Genomic DNA, 20,874 nt, shown 5'->3' with positions numbered 1-20,874 from the left:
CTATAGTTGACAACTCCCCCCTGCTCTCATTTGCCACCCTGTNACTCATACACACACCCTCACCCTCCTCTCTCTCTCCTCCACTCCTTTCCCCTAATGGAATCCTGGCACATTTAGTCCCATTTCCGTGGCTCTTCTAAGGACATGGGCTAACACAGTCATCTCTCTCCTCAGCCACAGCAGCACTGGTCTCCTTATTTCTACTTACCCTCTTCTCCACTCTTCTCGCATAAAGCATTTTCACACAACAAATGCTGATCTCTTAAAAATATATATTGGATCATGTCACACTGCCCCCGACTCTAAGCACCATTATCCTCTTACAAATTTAAAGGAAATTAATTATATAAAATACATACATATACACATTCATCATAAACCTGAACTTATTCCCTGACTTCACTAAGATTTCTGCTCATATGCCCACCCTTCAGAGAGGCTGTCCCTCTAAAAGAGATCCACAGCCACTCCTCACTATATTCTTTGATCTGCTCTCATTTCTTTCACAGCCTATTTACTTTCACTACCACTTACCTCTTTACTAGCTGCCTCCCCCGCAGAATGAAGGCTCCTTGAGGGCAAGGACCTCATCTACTTCATCACGGCTATAATTCCACTGCCTAGAACACTGCCTCGCATACAGTAGTTGCTCTATACATAACTGCTGAATGAAGGAGTCAGACCCCAAAAGCTACATCTTTTTATGAACAATTAAAAGAGAAATCATATTTTTCATACATGGTATTTTTTCTCCTTTAGAAGCATTCCTGTTTCTATTTCCAATCTTCAAATACTACTAGATATCAACACTGTATGATCAATATTATCCACTGGCACCTCATTTAGTAACAAATTTAGACTTTGCGGAAATGGAAGAAACAGAAGGCAAAGGTATTTTGCAATCCCTACAAACATTATTTTCAACCCCAGTTGTTCTTAACATGTAGATCACTAAAATATTACTTTTCACAGGTAAATAGTAAATGGGCAGAATATCATTAAATTTTAAAAACATAATAAACCACCTTGCAATTTTCAATTCAGCAACATGCGTTTGAAAATCAACTGCTCTCCTCCAGTCTTCCCATACGAGGATACCTGGTGATCTTCCTGGAAAAGAGGGAGCTTCACTGCCTACTTATGCTTTCAGATGCCCAGGTTCCTTGAGGGGCACAGGTAGAGACAGCTACTACCAATGTCAGAATGGCCCAGTTCCTCTTTATCCTTGTTATTTCCTCAAGACACCCAAAATAGTTGAGACGTGATTTAAAAAAAATTTTTTTAATGTTTATTCATTTTCTGAGAGACAGAGACAGAGCATGAGCAGGGGAGGGGCAGAGAGAGAGGGAGACACAGAATCCTTAGTAGGCTCCAGGCTCTGAGCTGTCAACACAGAGCCCAATGCAGGGCTTGAACTCACAAACTATGAGATCATGACCTGAGCTGAAGTTAGATGCTTAACTGACTGAGCCACCCAGGTGCTCCTTGAGATATGAATTTTTAAGTCGTCATGGAGAAGGAAGCAGGAGTAGTGACTGCAGAGGTGAAGACCTTTTTGGGGTCAAATGCTTAGAGATTGCTTTCTCCAGACTTCTCATTTTCTTATAAACTCTAAATCCTGTTCACAACTGCCCCAGAGGCCATGGTTTTTGCATTTTCACTCAAGAAAGACAGAAAGATGGAAGGAAAGAAAAATTCCTAGCTCACTCCATCCCCTTCTCCATTGTGCAACACGGAGAACCAATCTAATGAAAACAAGATCTCCTACACCTTCCATCTCTTCACCAAACTATCCTTCCACCTTCTGCTAAGCCTTTTTCCAAGGACCTTGCTTCTTCCACATGGCTTTTTCCAAGTAGATCCTACTCATTCTCTCAGATTCCATATATTACAAGAGACCTGAAAAACATACCCTCACTGCTGCTTCTTCCAAATCATTGTTTATTTTCTTTCTCCGATAAAACCTTCCTTCTCTAAGATTTATGACCCTTCTTAAGAACTTCCAAAAATGACCAACCTCCTAAACACTGCTTCGCATTTACCAAAAACTTTAGTATTTGACTATATCCCCTAACAAGTCCCAACGTTATCTTGGGTTATGCATCCAACACTTCTCTCTTTCCATCTAGGTCTCAACTCTGGTTTTCTACTCCAACCAAGCTGAAGACCACATTGTGAACCTTCCCCCCCCCACCCCCGCCCCACAATTCCACAGTCTTGCACCACAACAGCATCAACCAACTTGTTTGTTTACTTAACATTACTGACCAGCAACCATGTGCTCAAGTCCATCATGGCCACGAGGACTGTAACCATGAGTAAGGCAAATAAAATTCTGTTCTCATAGTGCTATGGTTTAGCAGGAGTAAAGACAATGAAGTTATTTTAAAAGTAGTAATGAAGGCTGAGGAAGGGAAGCACAGAGGACTAACTACGAGAACATGTGGTAGAGGTCTCCCTGAGTTTTAAGATTAAGGAAGAAATATCCTCTCCTTTCAGCATTTTCTTTTGTCTAGTCTCATCTCATCTGTTCTCCAACCTTATCATAGATGCAGGACACCATGATACCCTTATTTTCTCTCAATGTGTTATCCCTTACCTTTGGGTTTTTTTTTTTTTTTTTTTAATACTTATTCCAGGAGGATACATGAAAAATTATTTTAAACACTTCCTTTACAGATACCCATAATCCTTTTACTTCTATATTCTTCCATGCCTTACCTGGAAAATCCTTAAGTATCATTTTTACCTGGGCAGCAAAACCCTTGTAAAGAAAAACTGTTCTACCATAAAGGCTCCACATTCGTATTTCTACCTTTGTTTGGACTCTGGCTCTATTGCCAACCCTCCTTTATGTTCCAAGCAGCCTCGGGCTTCCCAGCTCCTCATAGCATCTATTTCGATCTTCTCCGTCTCTTCAAGTTCATAAGCCTATCAGTATCCTCGTTTTGAATTGCTTCAGAGGAAAAAGCGAAGCCATCATTCCTTCATCCATTCATTCATCCAGCAAATATCTAAGTGCCTAATACACGTCACATACTTTTTCAAGTGTCAAGGATACAAATGAACAAAACATCCCCAAATCTCTGCCATCACAAGCTTACATTTTGGTGGGTGAAAGACCAACCATAAACCTAATACACAAATAAATGATACAGTTTGCAAAAGGCCGTGTTATGGTAGCTAGCATGTAGCAGAGACTGAAAGCCTACACGAGTTTTGCAACACTGAGTGGGGTGGTTGGGGTGCCTTATAGAGAAGGTGAGATGAGAGCAAAGACTGAAGGTGGTGAGAGAGTTAGGCAGGTGTACAGAGCGGCGCCCCAGGCAGAGGGACTGTCACTGCAAAGACGCTGACTGAGAGTACGTCTGGCATGTTGAAGGAGTAGTGGGAAGCAGGCAATAGGTCTGACGGAACTCTTGGCTACTGCAAAGAATCAGCATTTACTGAGAGATAAACGGGAGCTACTGGAGGTTTTGAACAGAAGAATCAGACAGGAATTCCCTTAACATAGTGTCTCCTCCACTTCAAACTCACATGCGTTAACTCCCATTCCATTGTTCCTGACGTTTGCGTGGGAAAATTATTCCTTTTCCAAGGGGATCCACTTCTGTTCTGGATTTGGATTCTATCCCAGCAGGGACCTCCCTCTGTCAGTTATCTCCATTTTGCCTATTCCTTTAGCCCTTATCTCTATAAAGTTTGTGCTGGCAGCCAAACCACTCTGACTTTCTAAATGCCATCCTCAACCCTGGATCTAACTTTCTAATGAACTACCTTCTCTTCTCTTACCATTTATGTACTTGAGAACCACTTTTCTCTTCCTGTGTCCACTTCCTCACCTTATTGGTTAAATCATCTATTTACTCACTGAACGTATGACCACACATATCTGCTAGGAACTATGTTGGCAACAATAGAAATGGGGCATATGGGCAAGCGGGCATAAGGGAAGTAAACACTACCCACTGAAACTGCTGTAGGCTAAATCTATTGATGTTTCTCATTGATATTTTATTTCTAAAGGATATTTATTTATTTTATGAGAGAGAGAGAAGCAGACAAGGGCAGAGAGAGAGAGGAAGAGAGAGAATCCAAGGCAGGCTCCATGCTGTGAGTGCAGAGCCTGACACGGGGCTTGATCCTGTGAACAGTGAGATCGTGACCTGAGCCAAACCAAGAGTCAACTGAGGCATCTGGGTGCCCCTCTCATGGATTTTTTATTTTGACATAACTTGACACTTGAAGAAAAGTTGCAAAAATAGTAGAAAAAACTTCCCAGATACTGTTTATCACAATTCCCTAAATGATAACATCTTATTAGCTTAATTCTCTATTCCCTTTTCCATTATATAAGTGTGTGTGTATAAACATGTATATCTCATTTTTTTTTTTGAAGTTGTAGGTATGATGTCCCTTTGTTACTACCTCAGTGTATATATTTAAGCACAAGAAATTCCTTTACCACAGGTTATCAACATCAGGAAAAATAGCAATCCAATATATATTATCCATTTTTAAGTATCCATAGATACTTAAAAAAAAAAAAAAAAAACTCCTCAGTACAGAACTGTAAACTTACACTTAAAAATTACTACTTTTTAAAAGTACGAATGCAGGATGCCTGGGTGGCTCAGTTGGTTAAGCGTCCAGCTTCAGCTCAGGTCATGATCTCACGGTTTGTGGGTTCAAGGCCCATATTGGGCTCTGTGCTGACAGCTAGCTCAGAGCCTGGAGCCTGTTTCAAATTCTGTATCTCCCTCTCTCTCTGACCCTCCCCTGCTCATGCTGTCTCTCTCTCTCGCTCTCAGAAATAAAACATTAAAAAATAAATAAAAGTATGAATGCTATACACATACATTGTTAAGAATATTTTTGAAAAAAGGCAGAAGGAATAAAATTCAAATTATATTCTATTATATCCAGAGAAAGCTACCATTTATATACATATATACAAAGACACATAATGTTTAAAAATAAATGGATTATACAGAGCATATTACTGTTTTGTAACCTGCTTTTCACTTGGTATAGTTAACATTTTCTCATGCTGTTAAGTTTTTTCAAACCGATTTTTAATAGCTGTATACAAATCTATCACATAGACAGCTCTTCCTTAAAATTCTTCCCTCCCTGCCTTCACTTCCAACTCAGTCCTCTTCCTTCTTCCCCAGTTGAATATCAGTGTTTTCCCTTTATCCCCTGCCCATCTCTAGATTGTTCTTCCCTGGATTCTATCTTCAACCCTGTTATAGCCCACTAGTTTTAACTCTGCACACTTCCAAAATTTCCATTCCAGATCTTTCCCAAGCTCTGACATCTTTGAGTGGATGTTACCTCCCATTCAACATGCCCCAGAGGGAAGCCATCACCTTTCCTTCTCAGTCATGTGTGTCTTGCATTCTGTCACCTTAACCTGTCTCTGCCTCATTCACCCCTTGTGCTCATTGGTTACTATGCCATAAATTCTACTTCACAAGTACCTCTTAGTACATTACCTTTCCATACCACTGCCAGCACCTTATCTCAGGTCTTAAATGCCAAAAGATTTTATCTGGTCTCTCCACTTCATTCTCAGGCCTCCTTCCCTCCTGTGACATCTGGATTCTGTATGTGAATACGATCATGCAACCCCCTTCCTCTGATGTCTTCCACTGTACTCAGGACACAATGCAAGCATCAAGTGGAACGCATATGCCTCTTCAGACTCTATCCTGACCCTGTGCAGCATGGCATCACTGCTCACACCATACACACCAGGAACGCTGAACCACTGGCAGTTCTAAATTCCGTGCCTCTGTGCCTCGGTCTCTTCCCATGGAATGTTCCATCTGTCCAGCTTCCCTCTACTCGGGTCTTCTTCCTCCTCCTACGCTGAGTGCTTTATTCCTACTCATTTTTTAAGGCTGAGTGAAGGCATCTTTTCCAGGAAAACTTTCTTGACCACCCCAGCCCAACTTTGCCTCCTTTGGGTCCCTTCCTGGGTATTCTTGAGGATATCTGTCCTTCCCCCTCTGGAAATATCCAACTGTAATGTGATGATCTGGTCTCTCATTCACCCCACTAAGCCCCAAACCAGGGCCATTCTCATATACCTATGAATCCATAATAGCACCAAGCACATTCTCTGGCATACGTCTGGTTCTAGCAAGTGTTTTATGAAAGAACTCATGGGTATACCACGTTTTTGTTATTTCCTTATTGCTTCCATCTGGTATCATAAGTATAACGGTTATGCATTTGTATTTCATGTTACATCTATGTATAACTCCTTTTAGTTGTAGTATGTATTAAATAAATGATCCTGAGAGCTAGAGTAAGACAATCACAAATTTATAGAAGTATAGCATTTCCATTTGAGAGGTTTTAAAAACAAAGCGAATAATAGAAAAAGGGTTAAAAATTTAAGAATTACTTCTGATAGAAACAATTTTTTTATTGAAATAGTACAATCTGGGTAATTTGGCAAACATATAATCACAACCTCACAGTTACTTTAATATCACAATCACTTTCCTATCAGTAATTTCATTAACAAAGATGTGAAACTTGGGTATTTTGTTCGCTGGAGGCAGACTTTGTTAGTGTGAAAGACATCAAAACTAACTTAAGGATTGAAAGCTGACTTTATAAAGTTTAATTTATAAAGTTTAATGTTTAATTTAGATCTGTAGTTGACATGACAGTTAGGGGGATGGTTTGGTAAGTCTGCTTAAAGATTATCAGAAGCAAAATTCTGCCTAACTAAATTTGCATGATTAGAAAAACCATACAAATGAGAGAAAAAGGGAAGGAGTCATTAACATAATAAAGATAATTTAGTAGAAAAGAAAAAAACCCCTTTTGATTTTGTCTTCTGGATAGTTATCAATATTTTCAGCAAGCATTTCATAACAATGGATAAAAACAAGAGAACTGTAAGAATGGGACTCTGAATAAAGCTCTATCACATTTATATAATACATACACACATGCATATACACATAGATATACACTTGATATACCTAATGGTTTCAATTAACTAAGAAAAATTATGTTGTGTATTAACGTGAAAATCTAATATATATTCCTTACCTGAACCTGAGAAATTGTCTAAAGACCCGTCTGCTGTCGTTGAAACTATTTCACTGCTGCTCATTGGCTCTGTTTTAACTACAAAATAAACAACATATATCATATATCCAATTAATAGTTATCTGTAAAGGCATGGTGGAGAAGTTTTAACATTCAAAATAGTCACAAGAAAATCATTTTAAAAGCCAGTCTTGTAGTATTTGAATATAATTCAGATTATTTGTAATAGCAGTTTTAAAAAACATACATATGTTAATTACTTTCTTCCTAAGTTAACAATCCATTGTGTCAAGCTACTCTTTAAAAACAAACACTTCAAAAGTACTTAAATGCATTACCTTATATATTTATTGAAATGTGTACTCGTAAATAACTTATATCTTAAAATTTATATGATGCAGACATGAGGTTAATTCTTTGGGTATGTAGCCATTTGACCAAACAGAGCCAAAAGGGTAGATTTTCATGATACTCAAGGACAGGCACATGCATGCACTTGTGAACACACACACACACACACACACACACACACACACACATTCTTGGTTATGTAGTACAGCTGAAAAACAGAGTGCTCAATTTAATGGATCATTACTACCACTCAGCCATATCTGGCTGCCGATTTGCCAACACTTAGTACCAAAACCACACTAAATGTAAATGAAGCAGAAATTAAGTTTTCCATTCTAAAATAAAGCCAATAGCCGTTTGTCGAAAACCTATATGATCTTTAGTAAAGCCCCTTGGGGCAGTAAAATAAACACATTTAGACTTATGCTGTAAGTTAATGAAAGCAATCCACTCCACTGATATAGTCATGGTATTATTGACCCCTATCAAACAGATAAGCCATACACTTCAGAAAATTTGCCGTTTTCCTCAGGTTTAGGATTTTTTAAAAAATGAAGACAGTATTATTGCTTTTCTTAGAAACAATTGGTGAAGGGGGCACCTGGGTGGCTCAGTCAGTTAAGCGTCTGACTTCAGCTCAGGTCATGGTCTCACGGTTCATGGGTTCCGGCCCCGTGTCAGGCTCTGTGCGGACAGCCAGCTCAGAGCCTGGAGCCTGCTTCAGATTCTGTGTCTCCTTGCTCTGCCCCTCTGTCTCTCTCAAAAGTGAACAAACATTAGAAAAATTTTAAAAAAAGAAAAAAAGAAAGAAACAACTGGTGAAGTGCTATCATTGGAATTTGCCTACCCCACTTTGTAGAAGGTTTACACTCCCACTAATGGGTTTCCAGAAAGAGGGCAATAAGCTCTTAGGGGCTACTTAAAAGTCAGTAACATGTTTCCTAAAATGAAAGTCCTACAAAGAGAATATTTCGGGTGGCTTCTCTAACAAGTAAAAACATCCTGAAATGGGAAAGAATGATGGAGAAAATGCAGCTTTTCCTTCTCTCAGCATTGATAATCTCTTATAAACATCAAGTAAAAAACAAATTCACCCTCTATGACCTTTGAATCTTTTAATAATGCATAATGAGTAGTTTTCAAGTAGATATCATAAATAGCTGCAGCAGATACTTACAAAAAATTAATTTAGACTGCCTCTAAACAAAAGAAAAATAAAATCAGTGAGTCTAATGGGAATCACTGCAACTGATTGTTTTCATGTAGACCAAACAATAGTGTAACTGAAGTTTTTGTTTATTTCACCAGCTGTTTGGAGTTGGAAGTCTTAGTTGATGCTATTCAATTCTGACATAAGCCTGTATTTCCCTTTTCTCTTCACACCTCCAGGGAACCTAATGATCTTGCTCTTCATTATACTAACACAGGTTGTGGAAAGCAGGTCCTCCACTGCTGGTACACAGCTCCAAAGTTTCCTACCCAGTTGTCCACATCCTAGCTTTTCTCCCTGAAGGAACAACTCATACAGCACCCTGTACCTATAAAGCAATAGCTCTATTTCACTCTGTACTGAACAGACCACAGGGATCTGAACTCTAAATTAAATACCACATACTGATCAAAGACTAGAATCAGACCCCAGGGGAATGGGTCAGATAAAGTACCTACTACTGTTATACTATGGACATTATGATTAATCATTTTAAACAATTCTCCAAGAAGGTCTCAGAGCACAACTTACAAACTTCCTAGTTAGGTACAGTCTTCTTGCTTCATGCACAAAAACTGAAAGCAAAGGGACTAGGAAATTGTCCAAAGTCACACAGTAAGTGGCAGAAATGGGAATTATTTTTGAATGTTTTCAATCCCAAGGCTTGAAGAGATGACGATATGTGGCACTTCTCAATAACTAGCACTACTCTACAACAGAGTAAGGAAACAGAGGCATAGTGTCACACACTGTGGATAGAGATGGAAGAAAACCCTAGCAGCCCAGATCCTTCTAGAGTGTTAACACTTCCAGGCTAGTGCACTCACTAGAGGATCTCAAGTAGAAGCTCCACCTTCACCTGCATGAGAAAATGGTGAAGAAGAAATTTTCCAGTGCATATGATGTTAGCCCAGATTACATCTAAATCTTTACCACATCGGAGTTCTAGGATTCTACAGACTGGATGATAAAATTGGGGAGAGCTTAATGATACCAAAACCATACCCACTCTTGTACCCCTAAGACTTACCCTAGCTATTCTCCGTATTATTAGCTTGATTAAATACAGCTTTCACTCCCAGGAGACACATTCAATTATACTTGAAATTCCATTAACACTAAGGAGGAAAGGAAGAGGATACTTTTTCTTTTAGGCCCCAAATACATTACCTTTTGCCATTGTTCAAATATACCCATCTATACACTAAGGAATAAAGGACTCCCTTTTCCTAATGAATCCAATTTTTTTAAAAGGCTCACTGTTGAAAAGAAGAGGATGTATATAAAGTAACTACCAAGATATTCATGATTTTATCAGGCACTGGAATTGAATACTTTGATCACTAGGGACGCAATGCTAAAGAAACTGAAGATTTATTGTGATGGAAAATAGTTTCTGAGTGAAAGCCAAATAAAGAGAGACCACTTCCCTAGTTGTTATTGCCAAGCATACACCCACCAGAAAGTTAAAAAGACAAGATGGATCTCCAGTCACCAAACTACCTATCCTCACCAGAACTATCAGATTTATAAAATACGCCATAGATGATATAATAGATCACCTCTCCAAGGCTTTGAGTTTAAAAAACCACATCCTGAATTTTTGGTTTAACCCTTAGAGATTTAAGGTAGTGTCACATCTGAGAACAATCATCCCATCTAAGCCAGCCATCTGAAAAGAAATATCTATGAATTTTCTGTTCTCTTCTAAATAACTGTATGATTCTTTTATCTCCACTGTACATTTTCCTTCATTACAAGATTTCAGTCGGTTAGAAAACAGCAATTTTTATTCTCTTGCCCCCACTCAAAAGCCTCTCTTCACCACTCCAAGTCTTCAATCTTCCATCTGATACCTTAAGGACCTACTCATCTGTAAATATTCAGAAACTCTCCTTTGCCTCTTTCATCTTCACAATCCACCACCCTCCCCAGCCCCCTCCCCCCCAACTTCTTTGCTCAACCATGTTCTCTAGGCCTGTACTGAACAGGCCAGCATGCTACTCCCCAGGTCTGCCATAAACTCCCATCTATCAACATTTTTGAGCTTTGCTTTTGGAGTCTAAGAATCCAGTTATCCACTTTAAGACTTTATAAAAGCTATTTGATCTCTGACCTTAATGATATACAAAGTTTAAATGATAACTGCATTACAGGAATGCAGTAAGGATTCATAAAAATTTATGCAAAGTACATGGCTTAAAGTAGGAGCTGAAACTATATTTACCATCATCATTAGTAGTAGCAGGATTCTGCTACACCAAATGCCTTTCTCTTGAGAGTAGTACCAGGGAGCGATATCAAATAAAGATTGTTAAAAGCACCAGCTTTGGAATTACACATTGAATTTCAATCTAGCTTTGTTATTAACAGTATGAAAAGTTATTCAATTTCTGTGTATCTCAGCTTCCTCATCTGTTAAGTGGGGATAACATACTCAAGAGAGGATAAAACAAAGAGAGAGAAAGAGAGAAATGCTTTGAAATCATTTAGCTAGGTCCAGAGGTCATACTTGTATAGTCACTTTATCATTACAGTGTCTCTTTAATTAGAAGAAGTCAAAGCCTTTCTTATGGGACAAAATCCATTATATAGAAGCTTCACATTAAAGTTAAGTTTATCCTTTGAAAACTAAATTAAGAATATAAAGTCAAGCGACTTGCCTAAGACCTAACACGAGGCCATTTTCCTCAGGATGGCCAAAATCAAATCAAAGTAACCTGAATGTAACTTAAGAAGGCAGGACCAATCATGATTATAGAAGAAAACTTGTACAGTAGTCTCCCCTCATCTGTGGATAATATGTTCCAAGGCTCCTGAAACCATGGACAGTACCAAACTCTACATACTATATGATTTTTCCTATATGTATATACCTATGATAAAGTTTCATTTATAAATTAGGCACAGTAAGTTTAGCAATGGAAAAATATACTGTAATAAGAGTTATGTGAATATGGTCTCTCTCTCTCCAAATATGTTATTCTACTGTACTCACTCTCCTTCTGAGATGATAAAATGCCTAAGTGATCAGATGAAGTGAGGTGGAAGATGTAGGCATCATGACATAGTGTTAGGCTGTTATTAACCTTCTGAGGATATGTCAGAAGGAAGACTGTCTACCTTCTGGACCACAGTTGACTAAAATCACGGAAAGCAAAACTACAGATAAGGAGGCACACCTGTACTTTGGTCACTACAATCTGTGTATACTCTATCTGAAGAAAGAGGCTAGCAGGGAGAAAATGATGTACATGGCAATTATGATCGAGGATTCTAGAAGAAAATGTGGGCCTCTCTCTAGTTCTGTTTAGGGGAAGTATACTGTAACTTGCCCACAAAAAAGATAAATCTGTATTCCTTCAATAAATTTAAGTAGAGACCTATCTATCAGACCAATGGAGCTTGGGGATATTAGCTATCAAGATTATCCAACTGAACCATTACGGCATGACTCTGGGCTCATCAAGCAACTTCTGGTTATAGTTTAAATGTTGGGGTCACATAATCTCCATAAAGATGATAGGCTGGTGAGAGACACAAATATTGACTCCATTTGGTTACGTAAATTTTTACTATAAATATGGGAGCAGTTAAAGCAACTTCACTACCAAAGGACAGCCCTGCCTACTGGACTAGGAGCTCACCTCTGTGTTATGAAGAATGTTCCCAGGTGAGCAGCAGTATCTAAGCATATTTTGTAACTTTTTCCTAAACTATAATAGTATAACTTATCTTTTCTTGGTGTACATTTGGTCTTCTTTTCTGTTTCCTACTATAATGATCAAGAGCATCAAAACCCCAGTCCTCTATCCCTCTACCACTCTTTATGATTCCTTCATCTCTTCTCTCTCAATGAGATTTACCTTCATTTCATTTTGGTTATTCAAGGATTCAGTACTACCATTGCTTATTGCATTATCTCCAAGAAATGTCACCTTTTATTTTTTTTTTTTTCATTTGTGCACTGGCACTAGACTTGCTCATGAGAATGTCATGTCTTTCCAACTTCACCAGCCCAGTCTGGAACCAAGAGCTTCTACCTTAGAGTCCTGTGTCATCTCATGTTTTCCAAGGATCTTTTTTTTTCTTTTCTCCCCACCAAGCTTTAATCCTAGCTTTGGCAAGCTCTTGTTTTTCATTCTCCAACTGCTGTTCTGAATTGTTGAGCATGGAAGGTGAAGCCACAATTTGCCCGATGACCAAATTTGCTAAAATATATGCTTTCCATGTTCTTTTGAGTCATCCTTTTGCTTGACGATCCCTTTTCTATTTATTGTGCCTGAAATAGTTTCTATGGAGTCTTTTCTACCTACCTCAAGCGTCCGGTCCTCACCTCATACCCCATCCTTTTCAGTATGTGCCCTAGCCAACTATTTCATAAAGAATGTTAAAGCTACATTAAATCTTTCCATGATCTTCCTTCAACATCTCTCAGTTTCCTCCTGGTTAATCTCAGTGGGGGTTTCCTTTCCTGTAGTCGGATTTAACCTTTTACACGTTTATTCTTGGTGCCACTTCCATATCTCCTTTGCAACCAAACTCCATTATGTGATCTCCCAGAATTCTCAATAATTCCATCTTGAGAGGCTATTTCTCTTCTATTGACAAAGACCAACAAGTCTGAGGTATCACCTTATACCTGGCAGAATGGCTAGAATCAGAAAGATGAATCACAAGTGCTGGCGAGGATATTGGAAAAGGGAAGACCTGGACGCTGTTGGTAGGACTCTAAATTGGTGCAGCCACTGGGGAAAGCAGTATGAGAGTTCCTCACAAAACTAAAAATAGAAATACCATATGATCCAGTAATTCCACATCTGGGTATGTATATATACATATATGTATGTGTATACGTGTGTGTATATGTACAGGTGTGTGTGTGTGTGTGTGTGTGTATACTTAATCATCAGGAAAAAAAAAAAAGGAGATCTTGCCATTTGGGACAACATGGATGGACCTAGAGGGTATTATGCTAAAGTGAAATAAGTCAGAGAAAGACAAATACCATATGATTTCATTTATATATGGGATCTAAAAAACAAAAAGAAACAAAAACAAAAAGCAGGGGGGTGCCTGGATGGTTCAGTCGGTTGGGCATCTGACTTTGGCTTGGGTCATGATCTCACGGCTTGTGAGATCGGGCCCCGCATCCAGCTCTGTGCTGACAGCTTGGAGCCTGGAGCCTGCTTTGGATTCTGTGTCTCCCTCTCTCTCTGCCCCTCCCCCACTCTGTCTCTAAAAAAAAAAAAAAAAAAAAGCAGAAACAGATTCGTACATGCAGAGAACAAACTGATGGTTGCCGGAGGGGTGGGGGTGGAGGCACATGCACAAAATGGATGAAGCCAAGTAGGAAATAAAGGCTTCCAGCTGTGGGATAAATAAGTCAAGGGAATAAAAAGCACAGCACAGGGAATATAATCACTGGTACTGTAATAGTGTTGTACGGTCACAGATGGTGTCTACACTCGCAGTGAGCACAGCATAACGTGGAGACTTGTCAAATCACTATGTTGTACACCTAAAACTCAGGTCACATTATGTGTCCACTACCCTTTAATAAAAAAGCAGGTTTCCCTTAATTTTTAACATTCTTTTCTCAACCATGAGACTTCTCTCCCTTTTCTCATCACCAAGTTTCCTAAAAATTTGCCTTCAAACCTGGATCATCTACTCTCTCTTTAATCCTTTCCATCATCTCTTTATAGCTACTACTTTACTAAAAGGACTTTCCTAATTGCCCAGGTCAAACTTTTCCCAATTCTGATTTTCCTTAATTCTGTCACAGAATGGGCTTTTCTCTCTCTTTGTCATTGACCAATACAACACAGCAACTTTCCCCCATTTCCCCCTTGGATCTATCTTATTCTCTGGATTTTCTTCCCTTTGCCTGCTCTGCGGTTTTATAATTCTATGCAATTCTTACCTATTTCTCTAGTCTTTCCTTGCCACACATTTAAAAAATCATCTTCATGTACATGACTCCCAAATCTCTATCTACCTGCACTGCTTTGTCATGGGAACCACATCCCAATTACACAATGCCCTCGCCTCGATCAGAGTCAAACTCAACCTACTCCTACGTAAAATCTTCATTTTATCCCTTTGTAATGGTCATGTCTTCTAGACTGAAAGTTCCCTTTTCACCCCAGTTTCTCCCAGATCCCCTCTCCTCACACCCTACTGCCATGTCTATAATTGCCACCACTCTATTATAATCTTTCCCAATCATCTTCTTGCTAATTTTACAGCTACTATCCAAATTATCTTATATCTATTCTCTTGCAAAAGTTGGTAATTGGCCTTTCAGCCCCTACTCTTTCTACTTTGAGCAGAGATACTGATCTCTCCATAGCTTAGATTTGAGTGAGTCACTCCTTGCTCTTAGGTCTTTACATCTCCGTGTCCTTCTGAATTAAGGTATTCATTATATCCCTTTATTAGGTTTTTAAGCCCCCCCCCCCAACTCTAACACCAAGCTGTTTCTTTCTTTCTTTTTTTTTTTTTTTGGCTTTATGTCCCTGTTTAACAAATAGCAACTTATAAGAATATAAAAGTATTACAAAATACATGGTTACATCTAATTGTCCTAACTTTCCTGTGTGTGACACCATTATCCCATTTTATAGGTCATGAATCACAGGTCTATATATATTCAACATTTAAACCAAACTGGCCTACTGAGATCCTTAATGCATCCTCAAACCCATGGTTTTGCTAATGCCTGTTTCTCCAACATTAAACACTCTATAAATTTCCATCTGACTAAATCACACAATTCCTTCAAGGTTCAACCAAAGTCATATATACCTTGTTAAATCCTGCCTGATCTACTACTCAGGACTTATTTTTCTTTTCCATGAGGTACTAGATAGGAGTTTGTACCTCCTTTAGAAAAATACATCCTATTCTACCTCATTTTACATTTCTGTCTTATCCATTTTAACATATTATAAATGGTTTTATGGTAAGAACTACATCTTTTTTGTACCTCTACAGAACTTAATACAATATGTGACACATAGTTGGATTTCAATATTCATTGAGGGAATAAAGGTAAAAATGTACAGCTGATTTACAATTGACTTCATACTACTAGGCACATTGTATAGGGTAATTAACAATACTATAGATGCTTAAACATAAGAGGACATTTTATTCCTCCCCAATTATCACTCAACTTATGTGCAGGTGCTTATAAAGCCTCTCATTTACTTACAGAACACATGTCATTAGTAAAGTACTCTCTGGAGAAGAGATTAGATAACATAAAATAGCATCAATCATTGGCTTTTTTATATATTGAAAGAGGACCCTGCTTGGATCCTCAAAAGAGTGACAAATTACATGGATTTAATCATGCACGGGGCATAGGCACTCAAAGACAAATCTTAGCTATTGCTATCCATTAGCCTTAAAAGAACTCTTTTCAAAGTTATCACTGCTCAAGACTATTGTACAGGTAACACATGTAAACTTGTAGGACAAAATAAATGCACAACCACCATAACATTATATTATTGTTTGGATTCAATGGCAATATCACTCACGGATGTAGTGAGTACTCTTACTCAAACCATGAGGCAGAAGTGGAAATGTAGGTCTTTGAAAACTATGTCAAATGACTGAAAATGGTAGCAGGAGGGGACACCAAAGGCCTATGTGAAGAGAATGAATAAAATCATTACATGAAATATGAAAGTGGGAAACAGTAATATTTGTAAATTTACAGATTTTATAGGACACTTTAAAGACATAGAATTAAATTAATACCTTAAATATTGTAAGTAGCCATTTAACTATTTGTTCTTTACCAACAATGTATAGATCCATGAAGTATGTGTTTTTCCCTGAGTTCACATTTGGACAATGTGTATAATTATATGTGTATATTGGCTCTATAGTCTGGCATCTGATGATCATCCCTCCAAATTTTTAAAGTTACAGTCATTCTCTTTTGCCTAAAAGAGGGTAGAAAAATATTAGGTTGTCAAAATATCATACCTTATATGACCTTATGAAAATCAAATCAACACATACAGGCTAAACTTAGAACTTGAATGTATACATGGCCAACAGGAAATGTTAGTCAATTTTAAAACTTGCTATTTACAGGAAGTGTGGCATGTGGATCATATCGGAGCAGCACTATGCAACGGCTTCTGTAGAGGTCCGACCTGTTAACTACTTTTAGTAAAAGAAATGCCACATGGTAAATGAGAATGGCTCCTTTGAGATGTCTCCTGAAACTTCACTTTCCTTTTCTGTGACTCTCATTCTTGCCACATTGGCTCAGATCCCTGACACATAAAATCTGAGCAGACGGCATGAACCTCCGTACTACTGTTCATCTCTCTCCCATTCCAATCTATCCTTGAAATTGCTGCCAGATTAATACCTAAAACACTTTCACCATATCAATCCCATGCTCAAAATATTCTGTGGCTTCTCTACTGGCTCCAGGATGAAGTCCAAATTCCTCAGCCTAGTATTCAGAGTCCTCCATAGTTCAACTCCAGCTGATCCTTCCAACTTTATCTACTATCAATTCCTTCTTCGGCTAAACTGGTCTCCTCAGAGTCTCCCAAACTATCCTACCTTTGTTCAGATTGGTCCCTCATTTAGAATGCATTCCATCTCTTCTCAACCTATTCAAATTCTACCCATTTCCCAACACTCAGCTCAGATTCCATCTCCTTCTTGAAGCCTGGCCAGACCTCAGCACGCTCAAGAGCTCTTTTTTCCAAACTCTGAGAGCACTTTTGTTTTGATCAGTGGCTTCTAACCTTCTTGAGAATGAAGCCTTCTTTCTAACACCGAAATATTTCAGAACACGAGTGACAGTCTAACTTTTAATCTGTTGATTAAGTGCATAATGACAAAAACCTACTGTGAAATTTCAGACAGGAAAATGTGTATTTTAATAAAGAGAATGTCCTGGGTGAAGAGAAATATAATGTGGCCTGTTAATTTCCTCATCCTACAGACAATGCTTTTTGCACAGAAAAATTTGTTGACCTCAGCACCAGCTCCACAACTCTTGGAGATCCGAAAGACACACACGGAAAATTCTCACCTTCATAATCCAATTGACATATTAGGACCTTTTATTTGCCTAGACTTTCAAAAAGTCTTATCTCCCCCACCCACATTGTGAGCGCCTTGAGTCAGCAGTAGCATTGTATACTTCTTTGTATTTCTGTTAGAATCTGGAATAACTCTTTATGAAAAACAAATAAATAAATGTTTTGTAATGTTATGAAAAATAAATAAATGTATTGTAGGCTCACTTTTTTCACCAGTGTTTTATTATAGCATTTTTCATACATCTAGAAAAGTTAAAAGAAGTATACAGCAAATAGCCATAAACCAACTGCTTAAATCCCACAATTAACATACTGCTCTATTTACTTTTCCATACCTATTTCTCATAAAACTTATTTTCCACACGTTTTAAAAGAAGTTGCATCCATAATGTACTTCTCAATACTTCACCATTCATACCATTAGCTAGAATTCATATTTGTTTCTGGTTCTTTTTTCTGTTAACAAAGATTCATATATAATGAAGTACACAAACCTGAAATGTGCCATTTAATGGCTTGTAAGATATACCTACATTTAGATTCCAAAGTGGGATCTAACTACTTTTAGCTTGCTATACTAACGGAAGCACGACCCAACAGTACAAAAAGATTGCCCTTATATTAAGAATTAGAACATTCTCAATCAATGACCTAGGCAATATTTCAGTAGAATGTTATTAGAAAAAAGGAAGAATTTAAATACAAATTTATCCTTATGGAGTACCTACTCTATGTTGGACAGTGTGCTAAGTACTTTACAAACAATACTTCCTTTGCTCCTCGTGGCAACTTTATAAAATATTATAATTGTCACATTTCAAAGATGAGGAAACTGCATTTTAAGGGTGTTTACAAAACTAGCCTAAGGTCATACAACTGGTTTCAAATTTCTTTGATTTACCATAGCTTTCACGAAGTCTTTGAAAAGTAAAAAGTCAAACATTTTCTAATTAGGCCTTTATCATCCTTAATCATTGCTCTGATGGAAATCTGAACAATCAGCAAAAACGGCACAGCCATAGGAAAAGTCCCAGAATCCCAGGGCATTGAATAAAAGTGTATGAGTGTATGCTGCAAATTAGCGGATGGTAAAATAAACTAGTGTGTGAAGATTGGAAGCAGATGAGCTGGCTCGGACTCAGAACCTCAATCATATCAATCTGGAAAAATGGTTTACTTGCCTAAAATGTAATCAACCCACCAAATTTATATCTCAGATTATGCTTTTTCCCAATAGTTCCCCATTCTTCACCAATTTGCAGGAATACTCAGACATAAACCCTACCTTTATTATATATTAACTGAGCAAGTACTTATTAAGGAGCCCAGGTATTCAGAGTACCTGCAACAGCCATTAGACAATGTGAGGGACATCAAAGAAGAAAATATCCCCTTTCTCCACCAGAGACCCAGCAGGCAGTCCCAGTAGATTCTTTTAATGGAACATTTATAATTATTTAATAATAGCTGCTATTTTTTGAGCATATAGAGTAGATGCTAGTGACTATGCTTAGTATTCTAAAGAGACATTGCTATAATACCGTGATAAAACTACAATCTCCATTTTACAATGGAGAAAGCAGAGGCTCAGAGATCATAGATGATGATGATTATAGTAATAATAATAACCAATAAATATTAAGCACTGCCTAGGAGTCACATTGTGCTTTACCAATTAATTTAACCATCCTTGCAACCCTACAGTTAGGTACTATAATTTTTTTAAGTTTATTTATTTTTATTTTGAGAGATAGTATGTGCCTTCATGAGTGGGGGAGGGCAGAGAAAGGAGAGAGAGAGAGAGAGAGAGAGAGAGAGAGAGAGAGAGAGAGAGAGAGAGAATCTTAACCAGGCTCCATGTTCTCAGGGCAGAGCCAGATGTGGGGCTCTGCAGAGCTCGATCACACAAACCATGAGATCATGACTGGAGCCAAAATCAAGAATCGGATGCTTAACCAACTGAGCTACCCAAGCACTCTCGGTGGGTACTGTTACTTTCTTCATCTTAGAGACTGGGAAGCAGAGGCACGGAGCACTTCCGGGATTATTCAGCATCACACCAGCTACCTGGGGAGCGGCAGAGCTGACCGCATTGCTGCAAGGCCAGCTCTTAAGCCCCTGCTCTGCTGCCTCTCAAACCCACATGACATGGTTCATAAATAGCAAAACTGGGATTTTTTTTTTTTAGCCAGAGTTAGTCTGACTGCAAAACCCACGTTCTCACCACCATGCAATACTGCTTTTCTATATTTTTAGTATTATGCATCCTCCACTTAAGGCAAGCATTAGATGTAAATTTGTACTAAAATGATCGTTTATAAACTAAGTATATTAGGTCAGATGAAAAGGTCCGCATAGCTTTTCACCCAGAATCTTTTCTCACCACCCACCATCCCTTGAATACAGTTCCAAGATACCGTTTGATGTATTTCTGAAGCATAGACTCTATCATATCATTCTCCTGTTTGTGAGCCTCCAAGTCATCCAGCTCCCCCAGGACTGAATTCAAACTCCTGAACCTTATATGGAAGGCCCTTCCTCATTTGCTTTGGGTGATTACTGCCTTAGCCCCATCGCACATGCACTGTGTGCATGTCCCTCTCCAAACACACACACACATACACACACACACACCACCCCTGGGATTAGGGAGGTCTTTGCTACAGCTGAACAATCCATGCTCTCTCTTCCTTCCTGGCTTGGCACCCAGTGTTTTTCCACCTCTTCTTCAACTCTGTTTAAGTATTACCTGAGTGCAGAAACCATCCTCAACCACCCCAGTCATAATTAGGTCCCCACCTCTCCGCATAATATAGCCCTTGTCATAAAGTACAGTGGTCATCTGATTATAGGTCTGCAAGTCACAGTGGACTGTAAACTTCTCCTTGGCAAGATGATATTTGGTACATTTCTAGACACAAATCACAAAATCTTTCTTGAATGAATTATCAATGCAATGGTGGATATATAGGATGACATATATTCTTATCTCATATATACATATATAGAGGCTTTGCATTGCAGTAGGTATATATCCTTGTCCTTGCCATTTTCTTTACATTTAAGTTTTTAAATTTATTTTGAGAGAGAAAGACTGAGAGAGCCCACACACACATGCAAGCGGGGGGGGGGGGGGGGTGCGGAGCAGGAGAG

General features: G+C 38.5%; 1 protein-coding gene across 8 annotated transcripts in view; it reads right to left on the bottom strand.

Annotated features, from left to right (window-relative positions):
- EYA1 (EYA transcriptional coactivator and phosphatase 1) overlaps nucleotides 1-20,874 on the bottom strand; it is a 169,265-nt gene that overhangs the window by 139,169 nt on the left and 9,222 nt on the right. For 5 of the 8 annotated variants that reach the window (XM_077752479.1, XM_077752484.1, XM_077752485.1 and 2 more), the window contains exon 2: nucleotides 7,075-7,152. The exons of 2 other annotated variants lie outside the window; for them this stretch is intronic. In XM_077752479.1, the coding sequence (XP_077608605.1) occupies nucleotides 7,075-7,152 (78 nt within the window). Of the gene's footprint in view, nucleotides 1-7,074; nucleotides 7,153-8,693; nucleotides 8,709-20,874 lie in introns of all 8 variants that reach the window. One more of the 8 variants, XM_077752482.1, reaches the window with a different exon arrangement.

This window comes from Crocuta crocuta, unplaced genomic scaffold (assembly GCF_008692635.1).
Source record: "Crocuta crocuta isolate KB4526 unplaced genomic scaffold, BGI_CrCroc_1.0 scaffold141, whole genome shotgun sequence".
Taxonomy (NCBI): Eukaryota; Metazoa; Chordata; class Mammalia; order Carnivora; family Hyaenidae; genus Crocuta; species Crocuta crocuta.
The sequence above is the reverse complement of the archived record's forward strand: the minus strand, read 5'-3'. Positions and strand labels throughout refer to the sequence as shown.